Below are 27,124 nucleotides of genomic sequence, written 5' to 3' on the forward strand. Positions count from 1 at the left end.
AGACTTGAGAAATTGTGTTGGTCTATCCGAGAAAAAAAAAAAAAAAAAAAAAAAAAAAAAAAAAAAAAAAAAAAAAAAAAAAAAAAAAAAAAAAAAAAAAAAAAAAAAAAAACGGTGCCAGATAATGGGTCTATTTGCTGAACAGTGAATTTCGAGCTGATGACAGTAGATTATAGAAAAACTAAATGCTTTGTCAGTTTTATGTGGACATTGATTTTCCGTCTTTGGTTATTCAAAACTGCGCGCTATATCGTGAAAACCACTACATTTGGGAAATATCACTGGCTTCAGAACAGACATCACTATAAATCACTAGCAAGAAGAAAATTACTAGGCAACTTAAAAATTATGAGAACTAGTGATAAATCACTAGGGTTTGCAACCCTGCTAAACCAGCCTAAGTGCTTCGGTGTAGCCTTGATAGGATATGTGATCCTGCACTGGCATAACGGATCATTACTTTTCCTGAGGCCAAAATAATTTCAATGATTTAAAGAACATGAACATTGGAACTTGGGATTTTATGAGGTTAAAAATGACTATCGTAGTTACATTTTGACTCACGAATGAAGATGACTCAAACTGGACTTATTAGGAGTTTCAGAAACTCATATCTCAGGGGTAGGAAGAATAAAATTATGTGATATGGGATTTGTTTACTCAGGTAGGAAGGATGGAGTATATAGACATGAATATGGGAGCTGTTAAGTCTTGTTTAGACTGGGGAGTTATTACTAATAGAATACTAATTGCTCATTTAATGACTAAAAAGTTCACGGTATCCGTTAGAGTAATATCTCCTGTAGAACCGACTGACAGAGATTCTAGTGACTCCCCATAGATTAATTTTACTTACAGTTTACTGTGTTACTACACAGGAGCCAATAGACAGAAACCCAGGTAGAAATATGATGTTTTTACGAGAATATTTTAATGCCCAGGGGGGTAGAAATAGGGATATGTGATATCCTAGCCTAGATAAATTTGGTATAGGAAAAGAAAACAGCAGCCTAATGGCTAAAGACTTCTGCAATTTTACAGGTATACTAATCTTGTTATAACCAATACGGCGTTTGATCATAAAATGGTCCATAAATTAACGTGGTATTCACATGAGGGTAAGACAGCAACCCTTATTAATTATGTTATAGTAAAACGAAAACTGACAGGATCAATACCAATACTGAAGTACTGAAGATCATCATCTACTAGTGTCTAGGGTTAATTTAAAGAGAAAATATCTAAATGGTAACTACTTATCAGGAAGTTATAATGTTGGTAGACTCCAAGATGAGAATTAAAGATAAATCTTCCAGGAGCAGTTGAATACTAAACTAGAGTATTTAATAGAGAGGAGAAGGGGCGTTTACAAGAATTATCTGAGTGATAGATCATATAAAAACAAAAGGAATGTAAGAAAGCGGAGAAAAAATTGAAATATGAACAAAGGAGGTTTGAAGTAGAGGCCATGGATACAATTACCGAAGATCTGAAGGATGCAGACAGCATAATAGTAAAATGTTGCACTAGTATGTTAGTAAATTTAGAGGAAGTAGTCAATCAGAACTTATCCCAGTTAAAGATAGGAACGAGACCACAATTAGTGATAGGGAAAAAGTTAAAGAGAGGTGGGCGGAACAGTTTGAAAATCTGCTAAACCAAGATAGATTTACGCGGAAAGATATATAGGAAAATGAAGAAATGTGTGATATCTTGGATATGAAGGAAGATTTGTTTTGTGAGAAAGAATTAGCAACAGTATTAAAAGGATGAAAAAAAAATAAATAAGGATCTAAGGGCTGATACTGGGTTAAATAAGTTTCTTAAATATGGTGACTATGGTGAAAAGCCGTAGAAAATTATGAATAAGATTTTTGAAAAAGTGGAGGTACCTAAAGATTTTAGGAAAACCTTAATTAAACCACTGTATAAGAAAAGGTGAAAAAAATTAGGTAGCGAATTGCTTAGTAATATGATACTTTTTAGACTAAGAGATGTTGTAGACAAAGTTGTAAGAGAAGAGCAGTGCGGTTTTAGAAAAGGTGGAGGTAAAGGTAAAGGATAAAGGTAGAAAAGGTGGAGGATGTGTAGACCAAATTTTCACTTGTAGGTTAATAATTGAGAAGTGCCTTACTTGTCAAACACCTTTGGTCCTCAGTTGTATAGATTATGAGCAAGCGTTCGATTCTTCTGATAGAAGATATTTAGCAAATGTCTTGTCCTTGTGTGGTAAGCCAGGTAATCCGTGTATGGTATACCAGACAAATACATTAAAATGATCAGTGCTATGTACGAGAATAACACTGCTTTGGTTAAGGTAGGAAATCAGGTTAGCAGCTGGTCTTGTATTAAATCATCAATTAAGCAAGGTTGGGTTCTATTCCACTTAATATGGATGGTTTTGATGGATCTTGTCACCAGGAGCACAGGAAAGTCAATAAGAAACCACAGAATCAAATGGGGAGGAAAAATTCTCCTGGACTTAAATTATGCTGATGCTTTAAGCACCCTAGATGAAAATGAAAGCAAAATGAATGAACTTTTAGAGGTTTTGCGAGTTCATGGTGCTAGAATAGGATTCAAAATTAATGTTAGTAAGACCAAGTCCTTAAGGCTAGGAATAAGTGAAGATGAAAAGTTGACCTTGGGTAACGAAAAGATTGATCAGGTGGGCAGCTTTGCTTACCTTGGTAGCATTATTAGTAAAGACAGTAGGAGCAGTAAAGGCTCGGGATGTTTTTTTCACAGTTAATAAAGACTTGGAAGAATAGGAAGATAAGTCGGCCAACCAAGATTAGAAAACTAGAAGCTACAGTGATGACAGACAGCGGTCCGAAAAGCAGATGAAGATTTGCTAGATGTTTTCTGGAGAAATTGCCTAGGGTTTGATCTTGATACCCAACTTACTTACCGTATGTCGAACAGATGACTGTACGAAGAATGTGGCTCAATCCTGCTTTCTAGGACTATAACGAAAGAAAGGTTGAAATTGCTGGGGCACGTTGTGCTGATGAAGGATGATAGATTGCCGAAGATTGTCCTTTTCGACCAACCAACTAGGGCTAAACGGAAAGAAGGTCGTCCTCGTCTGGGGTAGTTGGACGTCATAAAGTAAGATTTAAAGGAAATGGAAACTTTCTTGGAGGATGTAAAAAGGGAGGCTTTGAACGGATTGGGATAGAGGAAGAGCGTGCGTAGCTCTGTTAGCCTCAGACGGCTTGGTGATGCGATGAGTTGTTAATAGTAGTAGCAGTAGTAGCATACTATTTTTTTTTTTACAGAAGTCTACAGTAAAATGAACTTAAACACATCTTTCATACTCCAGCGCATGCTCATACACAAGTGAAACGGGAAACAAAAAATAACGTCCAGGATATTCCCTACCTGACGATTAAAGCATTAAGGTAAACCAGTAATAAACTAATTTTATAAGCTATCTTAATTCTTGATTTTGCAGTCTTAGTTAAATTGAGATCTGAATGCGCTACTCTGGAATAACTTACTAATAAACAATCATGGCAAAACCAGCTTGAAAGGGCCCTGGAAGGGGAGAGGTCATCCCCTCTAGAAAACCAACAATTTAGAAAAGGCATACTTTGAAACCATCTGGGAAAAAATAAGTTATTCTTATAACAATTACTTTTATACGTCAGCCCCCCCCCACCCTGTCCTGGAAGTGTTTGTGAAAATATTGATCACCTAACCTAACCAGCGGAAAAGAAGTTTAAATCTAATTGCAGTCTTCAGATTTTTTAACATGTCGCCACTAAACCTCTTGTACAGTGGGTCTTGCGGCCAGTTTATTTAACCATTATCAAAAGCTGCATCGCTTCCCTACATTTTGACATTTTTAAAATTCGAACTTTTTAATTAGACAAATTGGTGAAAAACTTAAAATACAATTTATCAATAAATCCACAGAGCCAAAAAGTTACATGTGTTTATTTATCTTATTTTCCTCTTCCTCTTCCTCTTGCAGGTTTATTACCACCCTGAGTTACCTTGCCTTTGCCTTTGCTTGTCGAATCACCTTCAGTTTTTTTGCTTCGTGGCTTACTTTTCACCTAAAGAAATAAAACAGGTTTAAAGACAATAGATTGCAGCAGTAGCCAGTAGACACTGTGTTCACTATGTTAGCTAAGATCATATCATCTAAAAGAAGAGTTTTATCTGAATTCTGGTTAGTTTTGAATTCAGTATTCAGTTCAGTTTTTTTCCATTTTTATTTATTCGAAAATTTTATACTAGCCAATTTTGGCTCTTGAAAGATAAAGAATGAAACCCTTGCATGATTTTGGTCCAAAAAAGTGAAATATTCTTGCGTTTTCCCCAAATAAATTTGACAGCAAGATGTGTGTGTGTGTGGGAGGAGATTTGATAGAGAGCAAGTTTAAATGGAATTAAATTTGCAATTTTTACCGAAAGAAATATCACTTATGCAATTTTCACCTAAAGAAATAAAACAGGTTTCAAAACAATAGATTGCAGCAGTAGCCAGTAGACACTGCGTTCACGATGTTAGCTAAGATCATATCATCTAACAGAAGAGTTATTTTTGAATTCACTATTCTGTTCAATTTATTCCATTTTTATTTATTCCATTTTATTTATTCCAAATTTTATACAGGCCAATTTTGGCTCTTGAAAGATAAAGATTGAAACCCTTGCGTGATTTTGGTCCAAAAAAGTGAAATACAAAAAAGGACAAAATCAAAAAGTAACAAATAACCTTAAAAAACTGTAAAAAAAAAATCATAGGGATACGATGATCATCTTCAATCAGCTGGATAAAGGAAAAACTGAAATTATAATATAAAATCTTAGATTAGTAAAAAAAAATACTTTTGAAGTTCTTTATAATCTTTAGTACATTTGAAAAATATAGACCCAAAATTTGCTTTTCCAAGTTATTTTCCTCAAATTCTTTTGAACTCTAAGGTCACTGAATTTTTCTAATTTATTGGTCTTTTATTTCTTGCATGTTTTGAGCGTGAAGTTTTTAAATTGGAGGTTCTCGAGACAGTAACTTGGGGTTAGTTTCATTTGTGAAAGTTCTCTTTAATAAAATTAACGCTATACTAGGCTTTATTGAGCATATGCAAATATATATTTTACTAGCTGTTGGTGTGGCATTTCGCCCCAAACGCCCCCATAGCCCCCCCCCCCCCCACGCGCGTAAGTCGTTACGCGCCATATTAGTTACGCGCCATTGTAGTTGTGTCCGTGTGTCCCACCTGTGAATATAGATAGATATAGATACATGTTTTTAACTACGTAAAACTTGCGAATATACAACATTCTTCGCTGTCCCATTGTCCGTGCATATAAATATAATGTCAGGTTTACCGACTCTTGAACATGCAACATATAATTGTCCATGGAAAAACAATCCGTATTCAGATCTATACCACATTTTTCTAATGATTGCCCTCGAGCTTTGTTGATGGTGATGATAATCGAATGGCAGAGCTAAAAGTGGCAGAGCTAAAAGTGGCAGAGCAAGAAAAAAAACCTAAAAAAAATTGTCTTTGTCAGGAACTGAGCCTACGACCCTCAGGGCAGAATAACAACACCATATCCACTGCGCTAGGCAGGCTTGCAACGAAAGTTTTAAAATAATACTAGTCATTTTTTCCGAATAAACCCCCCCCCCCCCCCGATGGTCGAATCGGGAAGCGACTATTTCCAATTTAATCTAGTTCCCTGATACGCCTGCCTACTTTCATCGTCCTAGCTTATCTGGCAGTGCCCGAACTAGCAAACCCAGGACCAATATACCGACCGATAGACTGATGGACAGAAATTGCGGTCGCTATATGGCACATAGCCGACGGGCAAGTGACAAAAAACTTGCAGACGGGCAAGTGCCACTGGCCTGGAGTTAAAATTACAGTGGTCTCACCGTGAAGCACTTTTATTCTTAGAGAATTCATTTTTAATCAAGAAGTATATTTTTAAGCTACCAGGGGCCTCAAAAGGTTGAATAGACCCCTCTGTTTTAAAGTAGGAAAATATACTTTAAGTTAGTCTAATATTGGTAATACGAGACACCTGCAAAATGGAGGATATCAGAAAACAAGAAAGAATCTCATATTGATATACTTCAGAAAGCCCGAAACTTTCTATGAACCTGGGCGCTATATAGTAATGTCTTTCGAGGGAGTACTTAATATGCTTCAGAGCCGCTTTTGCTGAGCCTTTTTGGAAGTTCCTCAGTTTCTACCCGCGAAGTTTGTGAGAAAGAAAAGAAACGCTTTCACAATGTATTAACTTGCATCTCTTCTTAAACTGCTAATTTAAGGGGATAAAAAGGTTCTTCAGCTTTCAGTGCGGTGCAAGTTAAACTTTAGCACAAAGAACAGAGGACTGAGGAGGCAGCGCTAAAACTGAAAATATCCGTTCGCATGAGCCCTCTCTTGTTTTCTTTGACGGCTGATTCAACACGATTTCCACGGTAAAAAAAAAAAAAAAAAACCTGATGGGAAGGGTTTCCCAAAACTTCTGCTTGGAGCTTTCAGATGTATTGCACTTGATGGTGTAATATTCATCAACACTGTTGCCCTTTTGTAGTGCGGCTTCCCCTTCCTCTAAAACTACATAAATTTTATCATAGAAATATATTTTAATATCATTAAAAAACGGTTCTTCAAATATTAGTGTGGTGTAAATCAAACTTTAGCACAATGAACAGAGGGTCTAGGAGGCAGCGCTAAAACTGAAAATTTATGTTCGCAAGACTTTAAACTGAATAAAGCACATATATCTAACATCTTCATAAAGGTATATTCTTTTTTCTTCTTCTCTTATTTTCACTTTTTGTTTGGCGTCAGAGCTTTCTAATTCTATATACGACATCGAAAAATATCGCCATAAACAGGTTTTAGAATTAGATTAATCCACCTCCATTTTTGTCATAAAATAGTCTCTGAATCCTTAAGTCTAATTGCACTGAACTTTCATACATAAAATTACATTAGGGATGATTCCTGCCCCTAAGTCGTGTTAAAAGGTTTATTTTTAAACGCCTGTCATGGTAGGCCCTAGAACAATATGTTTCATTATGTTGTAATGTGAGCATCCGTAATTCGAAGTGCAATAAAAAAAAAACCTAACAAAAAGTATTCCAAACACCTTTTGTTATGTCATAAAAGCAATGACAAGTAAAACGAAGACGAATTTTCAATGATTCTGTGCTTCGTCACAGAGTGGGGAAAGAACCCAGAAACCCGGATATCCTCCTGACGGTGATTTGCACTATAATATAGTGGCTTACACTGAAAGAATCAAAGAAGTGATGAGAAAAAAGAAGACTATTGTGAATTACTTTTTGAACTGAAATAAATCAATTTTACCGGAATTTTATATCAATTTTATTTGAATCCATCTGCAAAAGGTTCAAAGAAAATAAAATAATAATAAAATAAAAAGCCTCAGGGAGGGCAGTTAAAATATGTAAACGTAACTTGATGTTTTTAAAAACGCGTTTTCTCTGATCTTTTACTGCCGACTTTCTACTTTCTGTCATTACCATGAAGGAACTGATTTAGTGTATTTACATATTTACCTCTGGAATGGTGTAAGGATATACACACAAAATGAGTCCGAACAGTAGATGAATAGGCGAGTCCAGAAGTCACCCTGGAGACCTCCCTCCAATTACTCCCAACAACATTAGTGTTCTCATAGGCCTTTGCATCAGCATGGATTTCTCGAGGGATTTCATGGTATCGAATATAGCACTAAATTACGTTTTGTATTTAATTAAGTGCACGAGTCAAATAAGAAATCTGTTTTTATATTAACTTTACCGAAAAAATGCTATACGCCGAAGACACACACACACACACACAAAGAAAAAAAAAAAAAAAAAAAAAAAAAAAAAAAAAAAAAAAAAAAAAAAAAAAAAAAAAACGCTGGTCAGGATAGCCAGCCCGACGAATTTTTATTTACAAGATTTCACCTAAAGATTTACTAGATTGAGTTCCATTTTGCCAGCTTTGCACAAAAAAACAAAAAAAACAAAAAAAACAAAAAAAAACACTATGTCACAGCTATTGCAATTATTAAATCACGACCAAAGGAAAGCGGGGGGGGGGCAAGTATGCATCGATTCCAAAAAAAAAACTTCAAAAATATATTGAAAAACCAAGGACCAGAAAAAAGAAAAATGAAACATTTTGGCAAATCAAATAGGCCAAATAGATTTTTTTATACCCAGAAAAATAGTTTATTTACACGTTTAGTCTTTTGAAGGAAAAAAAAGATGCACAAGCTCAACCTTTTTTTTAATTCACATGCCATAATATGTTTATGGACCAATAGCTCCAAACTTGTAAAAAGAGCGAAAACCACCCAATTACAACCAAGAGTTATAAATACGTTAAAAAAACTGACTAGTTAAAAAAATTCAACTTGAGGTGATTCAGAAGCGGTAACATCAAATTTCTTTGAATTTTAAAAAGAAGCCTGAGCCCCCCCCCCCAAAAAAAAATATGCTTTCTGAACAAAATAGTGATCCTAAAAACCCTACAAAAGAGGACCACAGTGCCTCGTATTAAACAATAAGGAAAGTCTTTAACATCACAAAATGTTCCACACATGTGTCTATTTTTTCTTTTTTTCTTCTTCTCCCCAGGGATGATATTCAAACTAAGTCGAACGAGGAGTCGTAGATTGACTGTCGAACGATGAGTAGTAGAGTGTTGGGAGATGACCCACATGAAATGAGTGCGTAACATCTTATTCCTTTTTAAGTAACCAAAGAAGTCATGCCACAGGAAAATGTCTTTTTATACCATTTTGCGCCCCATGACACTAATTTTTGCCCGAAGACGTTCAAAATGCTAAGAAAGATGAATTCTAAGAAGTGCAATTGATTTGTCATGATCTAAAGCCCTCGAAAGATTGTTTTGAGCCCCCCTGGTTTCAGAAACGACTTTAAAGTAGGCAGATTAAGCTCTACAGTATTACATAAAGGCCGCAGTGAGTGCCATATTTATTCACAAATTTTCAGCGGAAAATAGAATGAATACTACAGTGATTAGCTTAAGCAGTCAAGCCATCCTCATCAGCAAATCATAATCTTTTTAAATACTAAAAGGAATAATGTTACATCAAAATAGCGTTTTCAACCATTTTGTGGCACAAAACATCAATATTTGCTCAAAGAGTATATAATTTTCGGGACTGTACATTCTAAGATTACAAACCGATTTTTCTTAGTATTTAATCCTCAGCTGGAGTTGTTGAACCTCTCCTCCTTCTCAAAGAGCGAGGAAACAAATTCTGTTTTTGCTGTAGTTTTTTAAGTTACAATCGCTTTTACTTTTTAGGTCTGTAAGCTTTTTGTTTCTGGACGGAAGCAAATTTCTCCGTTTTTTTATTGGGTAATTTTTTTTTGTATTTCTGTTTTGGACTCGAAGTAGGTACGCATTAGAAGTTCGAAATTTGAGAGGAAGCCGATGCTTTAACCGTCAGATTTAGAATTCGATCTGAATCAATAGTTAATTTTTTACTGAATTGTCTTTCGCTAATATGAGTTGCTTCGAGTTTTAATGATCTTTTTTGGCACTTATTTGTTTATATGTTTCTTTACCTCCTGTTACAAGTTTCGTTTCCGTATTTCTTTTATTATACTCTTTTCGAATTCTGTATAAGGGGTTGAACCTAATTGTTTACTTCAAAGTTATCATCAATTTGAAATTAGGTACCCCTGAAAATTGAAACCCTTGAACATAAACAGGGGGAGTTTGAAAATAGATGACTAAACGGGTGCTTTTGCGGTGGGTGCAATGAAGATGTTAAAAGTAGAATAGCCGAGACCCAAGGTATTTTTTAAAGATTGAAAAGAGTTTGGAAGAATAGGAAGATAAGTCTACGTAGCAAGAATGACGGTGGTCAAGTATGGTTCTAAAGCGAGGATGCTCCGAAAAACGGAGGAAAATTTGATTTTCCAGGGAAATTGTCAATAGATTGTCTTGAATAGCCGACTAACTAACCGTGTCTCTAACAGTAAGCTGCGCGAAAAATGTTGGTCAATCCTGCTTCCTAGGGCTATAATGAGAGAAAGTTTGAGATGGCTAGAACACGTTCTGGGGTTGATGGATCGACAAATAGCCAAAAATCGTCCTTGTCGACCAACCATCTAGGGCCAAACGAAAAGCAGGCCGTCCCCAAATTGGATGGGAGGGTTTCGTAAAGAACATTTTTAGGGAAATGAGAACTTTTTGGGAGGGTGTAAACAGGTCAGCTTTGAATAGGTTGGGACGCAAGAGTAGTGGTCATTGGTGTGCTGCCCTCAGGCGGGTTGGTGGTGCAGTAAGTTTTTAGTAATAGTAATATTATTGTTGAGTTAGTTTAGTTGAAGTAGTCTTGTAGATATAGCTTGCGCAATCTCTGAAGCAATAATTCTTCTTGTTCGTACTTGGCTCTTTAATTCTGAAAGAATTTTTTTTAGTATTCTGCTTTTTTAGCTTTAAGCATTCTGATAATTATTTTATCAAGTACGGGCAGGTTTTCTTCCTCCAATTCAGGGTCGCACTAAGTCGAACCCTTTCGTTTTCTAGACTTTTCATCAAGAGCTGGTGGGATATCCTACTCCGAAAGAGTCTCGGACGCATAGTTGATAAAAGTACTTTAACATTGAAGGTTATTTACAGTGCATATTCGCTAACTATCCCTTGTGCAAAAGTGATACCAAATTAAACAAAAAAAATTAATGCAGCAACAATCTAAAAATGTTCCTTTTCTCCTTCTGTCTCTTTTTTTTTTTTTTTGTGTTTGTGCTGTATATGTATATGTTTGTGTTTGTATATATATATATATTCGATAGGCTATGAAGTAATAATTTTTGTCCGTTTCAAGTTTCAACTTCCCTCGGAAAAACTTTCCTTTTTTAAAATTTATCTTTGCTCGTTTTTGATTAAAATTTAATTCAGAAACAATGCTCCCATGATCTTTTTTATTAACACACAATAATGTCTGTTCGTTTTAATTTTTAATATCACTCCTTAGTTTCAGTTGAAAACTTATTTTTAATATAGTTTCTAACCATCACCGACCTATGGAAGATAAAACACCTATAGAAAATACTGCAGACAACATTGACAGCTATGGAAAACTTTCAGTCTATAACAAAGTTTATTATCTATACTTTACAAGCTTCTGAAACAAAAGAGAGCTGTTTAAGGTCTCATTTTAAAGATTATATTTATAACTATTCGCTTTTAATACATTTGACTCGATAGGATATTCCTATAAAGTACACTTTGGTTGTTTCCTCCATTTTTTTCAAATAAAAAAAAGTGTATTTTTCCAATGAAATGACTAAAAAAAGGTGTTTTTCAAACCTAGACAGGAGCAAAAAACTAAGGGGGCAAGAACGTCCCTTCCCCTCAATTACCTCCGTTAGAACTATTTCACAGGCTTCACCACAGAGTGAAGTTTGAAAGCTCAATTCAAGACTGTTGATCATTCAAGCTTAATTTTTATTTGAAAACTTTTTAGTTTTAGTTAATTCGTTTTTGCAATAGTCTTTTACTTTTAAGATGAGTAGGCGATTTATGGAACTTACTAAGAGGGCTTGGAGGGGGATTATATGTGAGGGTGAGGGGTTTTTATAAAAATCCCGGTAAGAGCTTTGGACCACAATTATTGCAATGGTACCGTTTTATGCTTCCGAACCCTTACACTTAAGAAGTGGCACCAAAGGTGCCGTTTTTAGTACTATATGACACTAATGGATGGTATAATCGAGAAAAAGCACGTAGATATGAGTAATGACTTTAAAATGAGCCTTCCCGGGATATGCTTTACAAAATGAGTGCATCAAATCGGCAAAAATAGTGGATTACCTTAGAAGTAACCATAAGAAGGCACAAACCATGATTGAAAAAAAAAAATCCAACCAGGAATCGAACGATTGATAACCTAAATTGAAGTCTAGTGCTGTTCTAACAGAACCATGCCTCTAATAATCCAATTTTATATATTCGTGTTTGTAGGTCTTTAATTGCATAGCTTATTAAGGGGGGTTGGAGGACGAACATGCAGAAAGTGTTCTTGCAAACCTCCAGTTAAGAGTTTTGGACCACAATTATTATTATGATACCGTTTAATACCTCCAAGATTTTCCAGTTTAAAAGTGGCACCAAAAATGTTGTTTTTAGCGCTATATCTCACTAATGGTAGAATTGGTGTCGTTGTTTATGCCATTTGAAGTTTACGGATGGTGGAATTTATAGGAAGAACGTAGATATGAGCAATATTTTTATATGAGCTATCAAAAATCTATCTATGGTTTTCTGGTAGCCACCTAACCCCACCCCTTGATAAATGGGATAAAAGTGCATTTTTTCATGCCATATGGCATATACAGATAGCGGAATATATATAAGCCACGTGCATATGACAAATAGTTTTTGGATGAGAAGTTCTTAAGTATCTCCAGTCTTAAGCATTACCACACAATCTTTTCTCAAAATATAGCGGCTGATAAAAATTGCATTAAATATAAAAAATATATTAGGTAAGCCAAAATGAATAAAACTAATTCTAACACATAGTATAGATAGTTAAATACCTTGAATAGATACCATTAAATAGATAGTTCTTTTTTATTCTAGCTCCCTTCACTGACAACTATAAAACTAAACTATTGGTCATCACTCAAAAAGCTTCACAATTAACTGAAACCACGTTTTCATTCATCAAATGATGAAATCAAAAATAAGTCTGAACTTGAATGAATCGCAGATAATTCCCAAGATGAATCATTCTGGAGAATCTTTCATTGGTTCTTTATGACGCCAGCGAAGAATAATCAAACTCGCCTTGAAATGTTATGGATTTCCACTCACTCGAGGTCTCCAAAAATTCAGCTAAGAATATTTAAATAAATCTGACGATTTGTCTCAGACTATAATTTTCCAGTCCAGCCCGGGGAAAGCGCTCCATCGGGATAAAATATTAACTTAAAGAATAGTCTATTTAAACTTGTATTTATCGAATTTTTCGCCCGTAAAGTTTGCCTGTGTTAAAAATACTTGCTCGTATAAAAATGGTAAATATTTAGGATCAAAATGAAAGCATCTCAGCCCTAGGACAAAAGTTAAGCAGCTTTCTAAAAGCTTTTTGTACAAAATATGTTTTTATTGGTATAAATTAAAAATTAGTATCAATTTCTACAATATAAAGACCGAACTTGTGCTCCCAGAAGAATAAGGAATCGTTAAGATTACTTGACTTTTTGCGTGTGTCTCCTCCCTGCTTCTCAAATCAGGCAATTTTTTTCCAGCCCGTAGCTTTTGATGGGTAACATTAAACTTGATGAATTTTATATGTTTGGAATAAGCATAAAACGGCAATTCTTTCAATTATTCAAAATTCTGTTTTTTAGAGTTTTGATTACTATTGGGCCGAGTTACTTTTGACTAATAGTTCGTTACCACTAACTGTTTGACTATTTATGAACAAGATATATAATAAATAAGTCTCTTGTCTCTTGTGTGAAATTAAACATGGTCAACACGAGTAATGATTACAACGAACTAAATGGAAATTTTCGTCATTTTCAAACCCTCTGTAATTATAGTATATGCTCCAGCTCTGCTCTAGCATAACCAACACAATACCGTTGGTTTGGTAAAAAGCTCTATGTCTTTCATAGGTTATCATTATTACTTTTATCCCCCTCCCTCCTAGCCTCGTGCTATACAAGGGATAGTCATTGAAACTTCTGAGACGGCTATTTTGATCAAGCTGTCCTTTTCAGGGCCGAAACCAATTGAACAGTAAAATAAAACCCTTTCATTACCAAGCGGCCTCCAGAAGCCCCATGTAGCATTGAATTGATTTTCAAGAACGCCACTTCAGTCAAGGATATTGAAAGATATGAACAATGTGCCTCCGAATACGACTAAATAATAGGGATTTACAATAAATGGTGTTTTCAGTGTACATGATTTAACAGCCATAATTCATGAACTATATACCACCCCCCTCTTGGCCGAATATTTGTTTCAAGGATTTTCAATCTGTACGATTGAAGGGCCAAAGGTGATGCTCCTGCACCTGTGCCACCTCCAACTCGCCCTTTTTTGTATCTTTTTGGATTCTTTTCAATAGTAAATTAGACTACGCTTGGTTTAAATCAGACTCATACAAAACTCTTCAATCCTTCAAGGACTTTTAAGTAGTTACACAAGTACGGGCCTTGATCTCGTGCTCAATCTGAGGCTAATATTGCAATACAGACGTCCAATACCAAAAATATATTAGATATATATCTCCCAAATAATGGAAATATCAGGTCCTACTGAAATTTAAGTCAAGTGAGGATCCATATAAATAGAGGTCTCTAGTTAGGAGGTTAGGTCCTTGGGTCTGTCTTCCCTCCAGTATTCCCTAAGTAAACTTTGATGTAAGAGAAAAAAGCTTACTTACGTTTGTAGAGAGCTGACCACTTAGAGTATTCACTTTTGTCTGGGCTTCCAATAGTTCCTTTCTTAGCTTTCTAATTTATGCAGCTTGCTTTTCCTCTTGAGTGCTATACAGTGAGCTAGCAGTTGACACAAGGCTGAGTGAAGATGCATGACCTGCAGAAAAAAGTTCAACTCTAGATTACAAACAGCCTACCTAAAGAATATGTCACCAGGTGACAGTAACAAACTTAAACACTTTTCTGAACAAACAATAGTTTTGAAATGTGCGTTTATCCAGGAGTTACTTTAATCAATATCATAGGTCCAGATTAACTGACCCTTCAAATTTCATATCTTTGGAAAGTTTGCCCGCTCTCCTGAGTAATAAAACAAGATAATACTTATACATAGCTATCGGTGCTCATCGACGATGTACCTTCATGGAAAATAAGGGTGTCACTTTCTGAGAAGCAAATTCCAGGCATCCTTGACCCCCTTTTAATACTTCTTTAAAGTTTCCACTCAACAGTCCCACAAGTTCCTGGGATATATAAGATAAACAATTAGTGTCTTTTGATTTTTGACATTAGGGATCTTTTGATTTACGATTTAAGAAGGCAATGTATTTGGTACAAGTTATTTCTTTTCTAAGAAATTTGAAACAAAATGTCCAAGACTATACCCCCCCCCCCCACACATCAGCTCAATAATAGTGAATAAGTGGGAAATCTTATTTTTCTACTTTTTCTTATCCATAGCTGGTCTTTCGATTTTCAATTGATTAAGACAAATTCTTTCCACAAAACATATTTTTTAAAGAAAAGTAAAGAGCTACATTAGATCGAATACGAGTGGAAATAAAGTCAAATAGTAACTCAAGTGTTAAACGATCATGAACCACTATCAATAAAGAAGTCAAACCCAAAAGAAACAGAAATTAAAATCAATAACAAACTACCACAAACAGGGAAAGAGTCAACGCCCTTAAGCCTTTAAAGACTAGATTGTTCCTTGTGATTCGCTTAAAGCAATTCTTATTTTGAGCTGCGAGTTTTCATTTGACCTAATATTGAAAAAGAAAGAAAAAGATTCATTATATTGACCAAGATTACTGGAAAAAAGAATGCAGATTTAAAGTGCAATATACATTTTTATTCTTTCCTGATAGTTTCAGCAGTTTTGTATTTACTAATGTTATAAGAGAGAAAATGTTTAAGATGTTTTTCGTTTTCAGCAAAATGCAAATGCCGTTCTGGGCCAGAAAAGGTATAGGCGGTCATACTCCCGTTTGTAGTAATTTCTGTTTGTTTTAAGTTTAACTTGATTATTCACTATAATTTCCTTTCGTTTTCGGTTTCACATATTTATCAATTGTGACTTATGTTCGTTTGATACTCACAATTGCAGCTAGTCACAGTCACAAGTAGCGGCAATCGCAAGTTATTGCAGTCACAGTTACAATCCCAAGTAATTGCAGTCGCAATAGCATGTAGGCATAGTCGCAGTAAGTGACCGATGTTAAAATCACAATTAATTGCAGTAATAGGCACAAGAGGTACACTAGAAGTCACAAATAAATGGAGTCGCAGTAGCAAGTAGTCACAGTCGTAAGAGATCGCAGTCAAAAGTGGTTGTAATCACAAGCAGTCACAGTGACAAGCAGTAACCGCCACAAGTAGTCGCAGTGACACCAGGCGTAGCAGTAGCAGTAATAGCAGCAGTAGTAATATCAGTAGTAATAGTAGCGGTTGTAGTAGTAACATTCATATGTTGGGTCTTTTGTTTAGTTCAACATGCACTCAACACGCCCTAGAAGTTCCAACTTATTACCCTAAGCTGTTCCTGGGACATTACTAATATGTCTTTTACAACATTCATGCAAACGGTGTTTTTTTTTAACATCTTCTGAAAGTTTCACCTTTATAACATTAGCCTTAGTAGTAGTGGTAGCAGTGGTAGTAATAAGTCCGATGGCAATCATATTAGTGGTTTAGTAATGCACATTCAGACATACATTCATTTTTATATACATACAGACAAGCAATTTTTTTTTATTTCATTTTGTATTTTCCTCTTTGAAAGACGATATGGAATCAAAAAAGCAAGGGTTAATGTACTTAAATTTTTGTTCTGAGTCAAATACAAATCTAAAAAACATAGAACAATGCGAGAAATTTCATTTTTTTTTCCAATCCTAAACTTGGACTGAATTTTAATTATTCAGTATTTGTGATAAGTGGGAAGGGAATGAACTTAAGACAAACAAACAAGCTAAATAGAGAAAAGATGTCAACATACATTCATCTTCTCTAGTCCCTAATTTTGTCGGCAGGACTCTAGTTTCCAAAACTTGAACGGCCATATGACTGAGAAGATGGGCTTGAATTCATCGGATTTGGAGGGTAGTATAGCCTGAAAACATTCCAAAAGAATGAAATACGTGTAAGAAACTAAATACGATTTATGAGAAAAGATAAGGAAAGACGGTGAAAAATGGAAAGACATTTTAAGCCTCACTAAATTAATGGTTAATTTTTTTTTAATCTTATACTATCCATTTCTTGTTAACCAAGGAGGTTATGCCACTGGGTTTAAACCCAATTTTCTTTTGAAATCAATAGCATTTACTCAATCTCTACGGGAGAAAAAGAATAAATAGTATTTAAGAACTAAACTAGCTTCATGATGATCCCATATTATTTGTGTCTAAAGCTTAGACGAGTTGCTAAGTAAATTAAGGCAGGGTTGCAACATTTTGTTTGAACACAATAACCCAATCAGCAAGAACCAGTAAAACAAATTGGCCCTTTCCTTCATCTAGCTGAATTGATGATACAGTGCAAACCTTTAATTATTTCTTAAGTAAGTAGCTTTACCAAGAAAATTGTACAATTAAACCGAAAAGTCTCACAAGCCAAATTTCAACGGCTGGGTTCCAGAGGAAACCCAGTAGCTCCTGAGTAGGATAGCACATTTCCCCATACCTATAAGTTTTCTTGCTCTTCTTCTTTCAAGAGCAAATAGATGAGTCTCAGTGGTAAAGTTTTTTACTTTTTCCTTTGAATTATTTTTGTATAAAGTTACCTCTAACGATAGTGACAATGTTGCTGTGTATGTGTGAAATCTGGTTAATGTTGACGTTCACCGGTGAATATCTTAAATTCCTTTTCCTCTGCTTGGATTCAATTAGCCTTACAAATCAGCTTTTTCAGTCTTATGCAAGCTTTGATGGTAACAGTTAAGTTAGGTTAAATTAGGTTGCAAATCTCAGAAATGGGTTAAAAACCTAACCTGCCACCATCAAACATTGCATAAAAATGAAAGAGTTGACTGGCAATAATGACTAAATCTAAGCAGAAAAAAAGATATTTCGGCCATTCACCGGTAACTGTCGACATTCACCGATTTCGAACATTCATAGTAAGAACAACACAAGATTATGTGAGACACAAGCTTTTGTGCTTAGAGACTCCGAAGTCCAAAATTTACTTTTCTTAGAAATATTAATTCGTTATGCCACATTTTTTTTTAACAAGAAAGCGTAGACATTTTGTCTTGAAGTAAAGTACTTCCCTTGTAACTTTCTTTTTGAAATCTACTCTTTTTCAGTAGTGAAGGATCCTTAAAGTGTATGATCTAGGTAAAAAATTTGAAGCGTAAAAACTTAAGTTTTGAAATTTTCATACTTTACGCGCCCATTAAAAGTCAAATTAAGGGTTCATTAAACGAAAAATCCAGCCAATTAATTTTGGTAGATATATCTGGCCAAATTAAGTATCTAAAAACCAAATTTATAGAACTTAGCCATGCCTGGTGACACCGAATGAAGTCCATATTCGCAAATAAACTTGGCAATATTCGTTGGGCATCAAATATTACTTTCAAGGTTCTAGAGTTGCTTGAATAGTTTTATGACATTTCAATTTATTTTCTTGAATATTAAGTCATAAGAGGTTTCATAAGAAGTTCCGGCTTTGAATAATTTACTCTTTTTTGTTCAGTACTGAATGCATCTGAAAATGGATGCACTGCCGTTTATAACTGTGTCTGCAATGTTTTTCACACACCTTTGAGCCATTTGAGCCATGACAGAATCCATCGTCTCCACATTCTCCATATCCTCAACTCTTTGTATCAGGGCTGAATATATTTTGTCAGATTTGCTGCTTCTCATGCTGTTACTCCGGCAAAGACGTGGGCTTGGCGACATCTCCCGCTGGAAAAATACTTGGTTTTTCGATGCCATCTGTCCTTTGTTAGAGAAACTCATCATAGAACCAAAGCTTAGACTGTCAAGGCTGTCACCACCAAGAATAGATTCTAAAAAATAAATAAATTAAGAATACAGGACATCAACAAATGATGTCAACTCTTTGAATCTGTATGACTCATTGATAATTTTTTCTAAATAATTGAATTTCATTATAACAGAACTAGCCACAGAGCCGGTCGGGCTAAAGGCAACAATAAAAGAAAAAAACATTACCATAGGCTCTTTTATCAGGCCCAGGTAAAAATGTTTTGCTCTCCAGACACAAAATTTTAAGTCCATTTAACCCCTCCCGCTAAAAAAATTCCTTCAAGCTTCGAATCGATTCCCAAGCCACGAGACAAAACAGAGTAATTTTTTGTGCATGCTGACCAATGGTCTGCGTAGCCTAGGTACCGATTTCCCGATTTTCTGCAATCGGACGGGAGTGCAATGCGTGGATGGGTATAAATCATGCGACAAAACATGGTAAACCCGTTAAACATTTTAATTTGGTCACCTTTTAATGAGTTCTGGCTATATGCAGTCACTATAATGAAGTATTATCACTTAAAAAATGCATAAAATTTAAGACAAAAAATAGAAGCATTCTCTTTGATGATTATTGAAAACATTCTGACACTTAAAATTTGATTGTTGTATCTTCGAATTGGGAGACACCTCAGATGCCAACCGTATAATATCACACTATCTGGCTAGTAATAATCGACATTAACAAATATATGAAGTAAGACTGCGAGTAAATTTTATGATAAAAAACTTATTTTGTACAACTATGCGCATGAAGATATCAAGGCAGTTCAAAGACAATGAAATTCGTTATGATCCATTGAGAAGACATATCCCTGCTTTAATAAGATTTTGAAGTTAATTCATGTGTTAAAATACAAGCAAAATATGTCTATGTTGTGTGGAATCCTAGTCTCTAGAATTAACTCTGTAACCCCACTGAATAGGTTCTAAATCTATTTACAAGAACAATTTATTACTAGCCAAATATATTTTTGAACGGCGATAGCTAGATCAAAATCCAGTCTCTATTTCTGTTTATCTCTCCAAGATATTTCATATTTTTCGTTAAAGCTAGAAAGTATTGCTAAAAAATTAAATATAAGATTCTGGTGGAGACTCAAGGAAAAGAATTTGAGACCATAAAGGAAAATAATATTCTGTCTAGAACAGTTGTCCTCGTTCTAACATTTCCTTCTGCAACGTTATTGCCGACAATCCTTTTTTACGATCCTGTGGTCACACCGACATATTTTCACCCAAAGTTTCAGTAAAATATCCCTAACATGCAAGATATTTCTCTTATATCATTTCACACAGGCCTAATGTGGACAAGCACACGGGGGAAGAGACCGGGCTTGGGAGCCTATTCTGAATATCTTATAATTTCCTCCATTCCCCGATTTTCTGCAAACTATCGTAAACAATACTTGTCTTTTTTTGCAGTTTTGACAAACTTACCCCTTTCCCCAAAAATTTTTCTCTGTAGGTGTATTGTCAATCACATCTGAATATGACGACATATATAAAACGCCACAAACATAGCATTAAGAAAATAGCATGAGTAAAAAACTAAATGATTTTTATTTTTGTTTGAGGAACATAAAGGATATGAAAATAGAAGTATTTATCACACTAAGTGTTCATTTTTTAATTATAGACAGTAAAACATCTATCACTTCAACTTTAAGATTATATTTTAATCCTATATTTTTTATTTTCCCATTTATTTTTAGATTTCAGCCTTTAATGCCAAGGTATTGTCTTATTATATAATTTATTGATTGTGATGTAAATCGTCATGAGTTTTTACCTCATAGGACATTGCAGAATGCTGTAAGGACTCCATTAACCCAACTTTTTTTGGGCTTTTCCAAATTTCCCCATATAAAAAATAGGTTCTCTGAAATCTCCTTGAAATATAAGCGAAAATTAGAAGTTTGTATTTATTGCTAAAGTTTGTGTACTTAAAAACGTTAATTTCCTTAGAGATTTCTAAAAATTCAATTTTATTATCGAGGAAACCACCAAAAATTTTGAGGATAATGGAAGCAACGAGCATATTTCTAAACAGCTTCCAATATGTCAAAAAGACAAATTCCTTCTCTTCGTTCTATCTAAGAAGCTTTTGCTGTTCCGCTAAAACTAGAACTTAAGCCCCTCGTGGAGATCCAAGCATAAGGAAATCAATAAGAGACTGTTGCTTCTTTTCTAAATAGTTTTTTCTGTTGCTTCTTTTCTAAATAGTAAACATAAGCAGACAGATTAGGAAACAGTTTTGCCTAGTCACTATCTTGGATACTTTCATTTTTACCTTAAATTAGGAAGTTATAACCAATTTATACAGAAACGTCCTGATGGATGAGCCAGGAAATCATTATGAAAGGTGTTATTATATCCGAAGAACAAATTTAAAGGAGTAAAATTATGGAGCCTTCTTGTCAATTAGTTTCATATTTGTGTGGTTATATAAATAGTTCATCCATAGCAGTTCAGAGCCACTCAACAATTTATGGGATGAATAAACATTTTATTAAACTAGTAGCATCATGAAATAAACAGTAGTTCATATCCTTCTAGAATCGGAAAAGAAAACGTTTTAAGAGCTTATCTTCAACAGCCTCTCAAGTACTCAAGGAAGCCAAAGCATAGATAAAGCGCAAGTAGAAAATAGTTAAGCATATCAAGTGGTCAAGAGAAAAATTTCAGGTTTTGTGAAAAACACTTTAAGCGTAGACGAGACTTGAGACCCTAACAATTTCCTTTGCGTTGGAGGCTGCCTACCTTGTCCCCGCAATTTAAGGGAAAAGCCCGGCGGGTACCACGGCTCTTGCAAACAGCTCTCCCCCATGCTTCTGCTTACTTCTCTCCTCTTACCTTTACTTTTCTCCTTTATCGTAACGCAATCGTCCAAACGATGAAAAAGTTTGAGAAAACCCAAAACAAGCAAATCCTTTCTCTCGTCAACGCAGCGTTATTTCCTTTAACTATTTGCGCAATCCAATTAGATTCAGAGTTAAATTAAAACACTTAGTCCAAGTCTCTGCAGTTAATAAATCACTAGATCCCAAGGGAATTTATAATAAGTAGCAAAAGTGTCAGTACCAGGTAAAAAGGTAATCCGATCATAAATGTCTCTGGGGAAATCACACAGGTTGAACCTTGCTTTATTAAAAGGTTAATATCCAAAAACAAGGTGTTCATATTCTTCAAAATCCGAAGTTCCGATTTAACTGATACAAGTTCATTCTCCAGCATATTATGTTTATTTTCAATCGTTGTAACACGATTAGTCACTGCACTAATATCTGATTAGTCGCTTTGAATGTTCTCATTATTGTGGTTTTTCGCAAAGGTGTGGGTCTCACCTATGTACCACCTAATAAGAAAAATAAGGATCTCACAAGAGAAATAAATAACAAAAAGTTTTGAGCCGCTATGCTCTATTGAAGTCATATAGCACTTCCCATCACTTGAGACATTATTCAATATGGCTTGAACATTTTCAATCCAGATGTTGCTATTTTTTTCGTAAAAAATGGGAAATTTTGCGGATCGGCTTGATCTAAGGAGCTCAAACTCAGAGGGAAAGTCTGTCTCGTCTAGAATTTATTTAAATATACTATTATGCACGATAGGCTCTGCATTCAGCTCATTGCTCAGGAGCTTGAGAATTTTTCCAAATTCTTCTGGGGTTGAAAGAGGAGAATATGACGGAATTCTGGACAAAAAATCGTTTTTCTGTTGAATATATGCTGCCACATTTATAAGCTTGGACAGACTGGAATAGATTTGCTTTCCTGTCGATAGAAAATTAAGCATTGTGCAAGCGACTAGGTCATCAAGTGCATTTTTACTGGACGCCTCATTGTCCAATGTAGCCTTTAATGTGTTTCTTAGGATTCCAGTACGTCTTTGAAATTCATTGATTGTGAACTCGATATTAGCAATCTCAGACTTAACTTCGATAGCCTTTTCTGCAAGATCAATTTTTAAATCAAATCAACAAGAGACATCAGCGAATCAAGCTCCGGTACGTTTTAGCCTCCTAGTAGGCTAGAAGCATCGAAAATTACAGATTTTAACCGAGAAACCAACTGACGAACTTCGTGACGTTGAAACCTGGTGCTTATATCATTATTTGTCAAAGAAACAGGAGTATAAGCATTCATCAAATCCGAAAATTGAACTCCAAACTCTATTTGATCTTTTATTCTAGTGTTGTTAACACTTTTGATAAAATTTTGAATTTTTTCACTTTACTCATTTGTTGTGTTGTGACTAGCTCTAAGAAGCGATAAATAATCTTGATACACTTTGTCGATGTTCATTGTCTGTTCTGAAGTTAACAAGTCTACAAATCCTTCAGGTCCAGTAACTAAACCTCCAGTATTCCCATAAATGGCTGAAAAAACATTTCCAAGGTCAAACACAGTTTTGATAATCATCTTCCTAATTTCTTTTTTACTCTTAGACAAAAAGTCTTCTGATTCTGACAAAAGTTTAAATCTCAATTTGTCGACAATATGTTTAAGGTGGCCTGTGTTAAAGTGACTAATTTCATCATTAACTAGCCTTAATTTGTTTATTTATTTTTTTAAATCATCTCTCAGAGACTCTTGTCTAATTCTGTAAGCATGGATCGATTGATCTGCTAAAATTACGTCATCTGTAACAAGGCTGTCAAAGTTTTTGCTATTTAGCAAAGCTGGATATTGAACTCTTAAATTAGAAAGCTTATTATTCTGTATTGTAGCATGAATGATATCTTTTTCAATAAAATAAATCATTCCAGGGATATTTCGTTCTCTTATACGTGTTGAGTCCTCTTTTTCCTTTAAGCTTAAAGAGTGTATTTCTTTAAATATAGAAAAAAGACTGCTCTCAGTAATTATTGTGTATTCGATTTCACTTCTAATTTTATTTTCACTTCCATCTTTTCCTTTCTTTCCAGCATTTCCAGTTTCACCGTTTTCTTGTCTTTCAGACCAAGTTTCTTTGTCATTGCTTAAGTCAGTCGTAAGAACTTTTTTCGATTTGACTTCAGTAGTGGTATTGAAATTTCCTTCGACAGGTTTGAATGTTACATGATTAGGTTGTATTACACGTTCAATAGCTGTGAATGATGAATGATTATAGTACTCCCATATTCTAGTGTATGTTTTCGTCAAAACCATAATTTTTCCACCTTTATTTCCAAGACCTCCTTTGCCACCTCTACCATCTTTTCCTCCTTTTCCACCTTCAGTTAATAGAACAAAATGTTTTCTAAAGCTTGCATTAACATCAAGCAGAAGTCTTCCAGGCTTACCTCCATTTCCTCCAGGTTGGCCAGGATCCCCCTCAAGACCTTTTCCGCCAGGCATTGCATTAGTCGATGTGTAATTCAAGTTTGTAATAGTTGTAATTTTGACATAATAAATCCTAGTGAAAGGAACAAAAAGACATACAAAATTATTAATCAATAATGGAGCTAAACAGCTAAACACCCTTAGTTTGCTCTCAATTGTTTCCTCCACATGTTTAGAGGTTTCGTTTAGTAAATCCTCCTTTTTAGCATCATAGAAGGAAATGTTATAAAACATAGGATATATGGTTCCGCTTTTTCCTTCAGCTCCCTGTGAACCATTAAAACCATCTCCTCCTTCACCACCATTTTCTCCACTTCCGCTGATGCTCAACACACCACCACTGACTTTATAATGCACCTTTATTGATACGGTTCCTCCGCTAAAGTCATTTCTCCCTACGTGACCAATACTTGACTTCAAAGGAGGATCAGGCGTTACTAAATAGAGATTGGAACCGCTATCATCAATATTTAAATAAACTGTTTCGATCGAAAGAAACTTTAAAGTTGTGCTGGTGTTGCCATGAATATTTACGTTGAGGCAAGTGCTGAAGTTCCTCTATATCTGAGGATAAAGATGATACTATAGAATTCAAATCACATTCTTTATCAAATGTTCTCGTTGTATTGCCGTTTAAAGTATTCCTTGGGGACAGGATATTGAAATCGAATCATATTTCACTTGAATCCATCCGTTCATGGAAGTCGAGTCTATTCCTTAGCATTTCCAAGTTTTTGTTGAAAGATAATACTACATATTGAACCATCCTGTGTCCGTTTTCTAGATGGCCATTCAAATTACATGGTAAGATTGATGAAGGTATATCAAACTGATTTTTTTTTGCAACACTATTTCTAAAACTTTCAAACGTGTTAAATGCTTTGTTAGTGTCTCTTGTTGAGTTCAACGTATTCAGGATTCGAATACCTTCCTGTACAAGTTTCTCTGCTTCAGCACGTTCAATATAAGCAATTGACATTCGTTGTATGGAACATCGAATAAACATATTTTCTATTTCCAATAAAAATGAGTCTAACATATGATTAATTTTTTGTGTAATTCCTAATGGTAATTTACTTAGTAGATCTTGGGAGCTTGAAAGTGTGGTGGAAAAATGTTCCTTCAAGCACTCACGGTCTTGTTTTGGTAAGTACATGCAGACGTGAAGGAGTTTCATCAACAATGAATGACTTTCACTTATAGTACCATTAAATCTGTATGTTATCATATTTTTCATTAATTTTGTTAACCTCCCATTCTTTCTTAACAATCTTTTTCTGTCGTTCATTTTCGCTTTGCTCTACAAGGACATTCAATTTGATTTTTTTCTCCTCTGTTAAAGAACTGATAGCTTCAACCAGATCTTCAATCTTATTATTTCTCTCGATTTCATTTAAATTTTCGTTAAAGAAAAACGCATACTCGGTTAAGTTTTGTCTTATATTGGCAGCAAACAAATTATCCATTATATCAGTATTAAGAAATTTGGCACCTGAATTAATCTTTTCAAGTACTAGTTCATACAAATTTGTCATTATTGTTGGTGTAACAACAGTGCCAGCAAGAACTCTAGCTTGGCTTCTTTCTTGTAAAACCAATGTAATTAATTTAATTAGACTTTGTTTGAAACGATCTGATCTTTCTCCTTTAAGGCTAGTATATTTTAAATACTCATCTGTTCTCGGGAGATACAAATAAGGGAATCCTACAACTTGAATTGACTTGAAACATTGCTTTAGTTTTTTGCGTATAGAATTTCTGTTTGTTGCTTGGGTTTCTGATTCAAACTCTCCTAAAAGTTCGTCTGTAAGCTCTTCGTCACTTTCATAGCCTTGCATTTTATTCACTATTACGACTAATCGCCCGCCCATAAAGTCAGTGCAAAGCTCACCATTCTCATCTTGGATTTTATTTGCCAAATTCAGATAGCGATTCAATTTTGTAAGTTCCTCATCTGCCCGTAAAGAATCAGTTGTCACCCATATTATAACATTGGAAAAAAGCAAAGGAGGAATTGTTGAAACAAAATCAATGCTGTCGCCTTTCACTCCAATTCCTTCACTGTCAGTAAATACTAACGGAAAAGTTGATCCACTGTTATTGAAACTGTTTTTTAATGCATTATTGATTGCAGGAACATATTCATTAGCAGGAATTATTGGGGATATATCAATGCCTATAGTTGTTGTTTTTGTGCTACTTCTTCCCTGGAGAAACATTTTTTCATTTCCTGATAGCAATGAGGCAGTGGTTGATTTTCCAGATCCACGAAGTCCCAAAAGAACCACAAGTACTTGTGGCCTAGAAAAGTTGCCTAGCTCTTCTAACCGAATTTTACCACTCTCTTGGAGAACACCAAGCGTTTTTTCTTCTGTTACATCTCCTGTTCCTAATTTGTGAACTTTAATTTCTTTTGGGTAGTTACTCTTCATCCTTAAGGTACCATGGGATTTCTTATTTAATAAGAATGTCCATGTACCACTAGAACATCCTTTATACAAAAGAGAGTTTCCACCAAAGTTACTATCTAACGTAATATCAAACGTCCCTGAATTTCTTGTACACGAACATTTCAGCAATAAGTATTTGAAATCATTCTTCACTGAAAGCGTTACAGAAGCATCTTTGTGAAGAATGAGCTGCTGGCTTTCTCTTCTGCTTTGCACCTGAAAAAAAAAATCAGTGGTAAATATTGATTAGGTTTTTGAGTTACAGCCATTCTTAGCATGCATGGTGTACCATGACAAGAAATTCTTTTTATTTTCATCTTGAAAGTTTTGCTTGATATACTAAAATAAAATTGTAGTCTGGACTGAAAGACGGCAATAAATTTCACTAATGAATAAATGCTTAATTATTTACTACGTGATGGCAGTCATAGTTATTAATCATGAGTAATAGTTTCATTAGATACAATAGGTTGTAAATTGAACAATTGAATTATTTACAATCAACTATAATTCGTTGTTGTTGATTATCTATAACATAGAAGCAGCTATCTGATGTATGTACTGCCAGTACAAATCAGTCCCTATCTAAAATATCAGGTCAATTAGACTGAATCCATTTGATTT

At 34.8% G+C, this 27,124-nt stretch overlaps 1 protein-coding gene across 4 annotated transcripts; it reads right to left on the reverse strand.

Moving 5' to 3' along the window:
* Positions 1-3,847: 3,847 nt before the first annotated feature.
* Positions 3,848-26,738, reverse strand: LOC136040547 (uncharacterized). Of its 4 annotated transcripts, none has more exons than XR_010620801.1 (5): positions 24,011-26,738; positions 18,488-18,740; positions 16,719-16,832; positions 14,443-14,594; positions 3,848-4,064 (listed from the first exon to the last, which is right to left on the reverse strand). XR_010620801.1 is itself a non-coding variant. In XM_065724751.1 (4 exons), the coding sequence occupies exons 1-3, from the start codon at positions 26,480-26,482 to the stop codon at positions 16,757-16,759; spliced, it is 870 nt and encodes a 289-aa protein (XP_065580823.1). In that variant the 5' UTR covers positions 26,483-26,728; the 3' UTR covers positions 3,848-4,064; positions 16,719-16,756. The 4 variants fall into 4 exon arrangements, 1 of the variants encoding a protein (XP_065580823.1); XR_010620802.1 differs by having other exon boundaries at positions 25,942-26,729; XR_010620800.1 differs by lacking the exon at positions 14,443-14,594.
* Positions 26,739-27,124: the final 386 nt, after the last annotated feature.

Source organism: Artemia franciscana, chromosome 21 (assembly GCF_032884065.1).
Source record: "Artemia franciscana chromosome 21, ASM3288406v1, whole genome shotgun sequence".
Classification (NCBI taxonomy): Eukaryota; Metazoa; Arthropoda; class Branchiopoda; order Anostraca; family Artemiidae; genus Artemia; species Artemia franciscana.

What these genes read in the sequence shown, in the direction of transcription:
- LOC136040547 (XM_065724751.1), bottom strand. Translation starts at nt 26,482, where the DNA reads ATGAAGAGTAACTACCCAAAAGAAATTAAAGTTCACAAATTAGGAACA. An exon ending in TAAAATCCAAGATGAGAATG is followed by an intron (nt 18,741 to 25,941) that starts GTGAGCTTTGCA and finishes TTTATTTTTTAG; the next exon opens with AATCTATTCTTGGTGGTGAC. An exon ending in ATGGCTCAAATGGCTCAAAG is followed by an intron (nt 16,833 to 18,487) that starts GTGTGTGAAAAA and finishes GAATGTTTTCAG; the next exon opens with GCTATACTACCCTCCAAATC.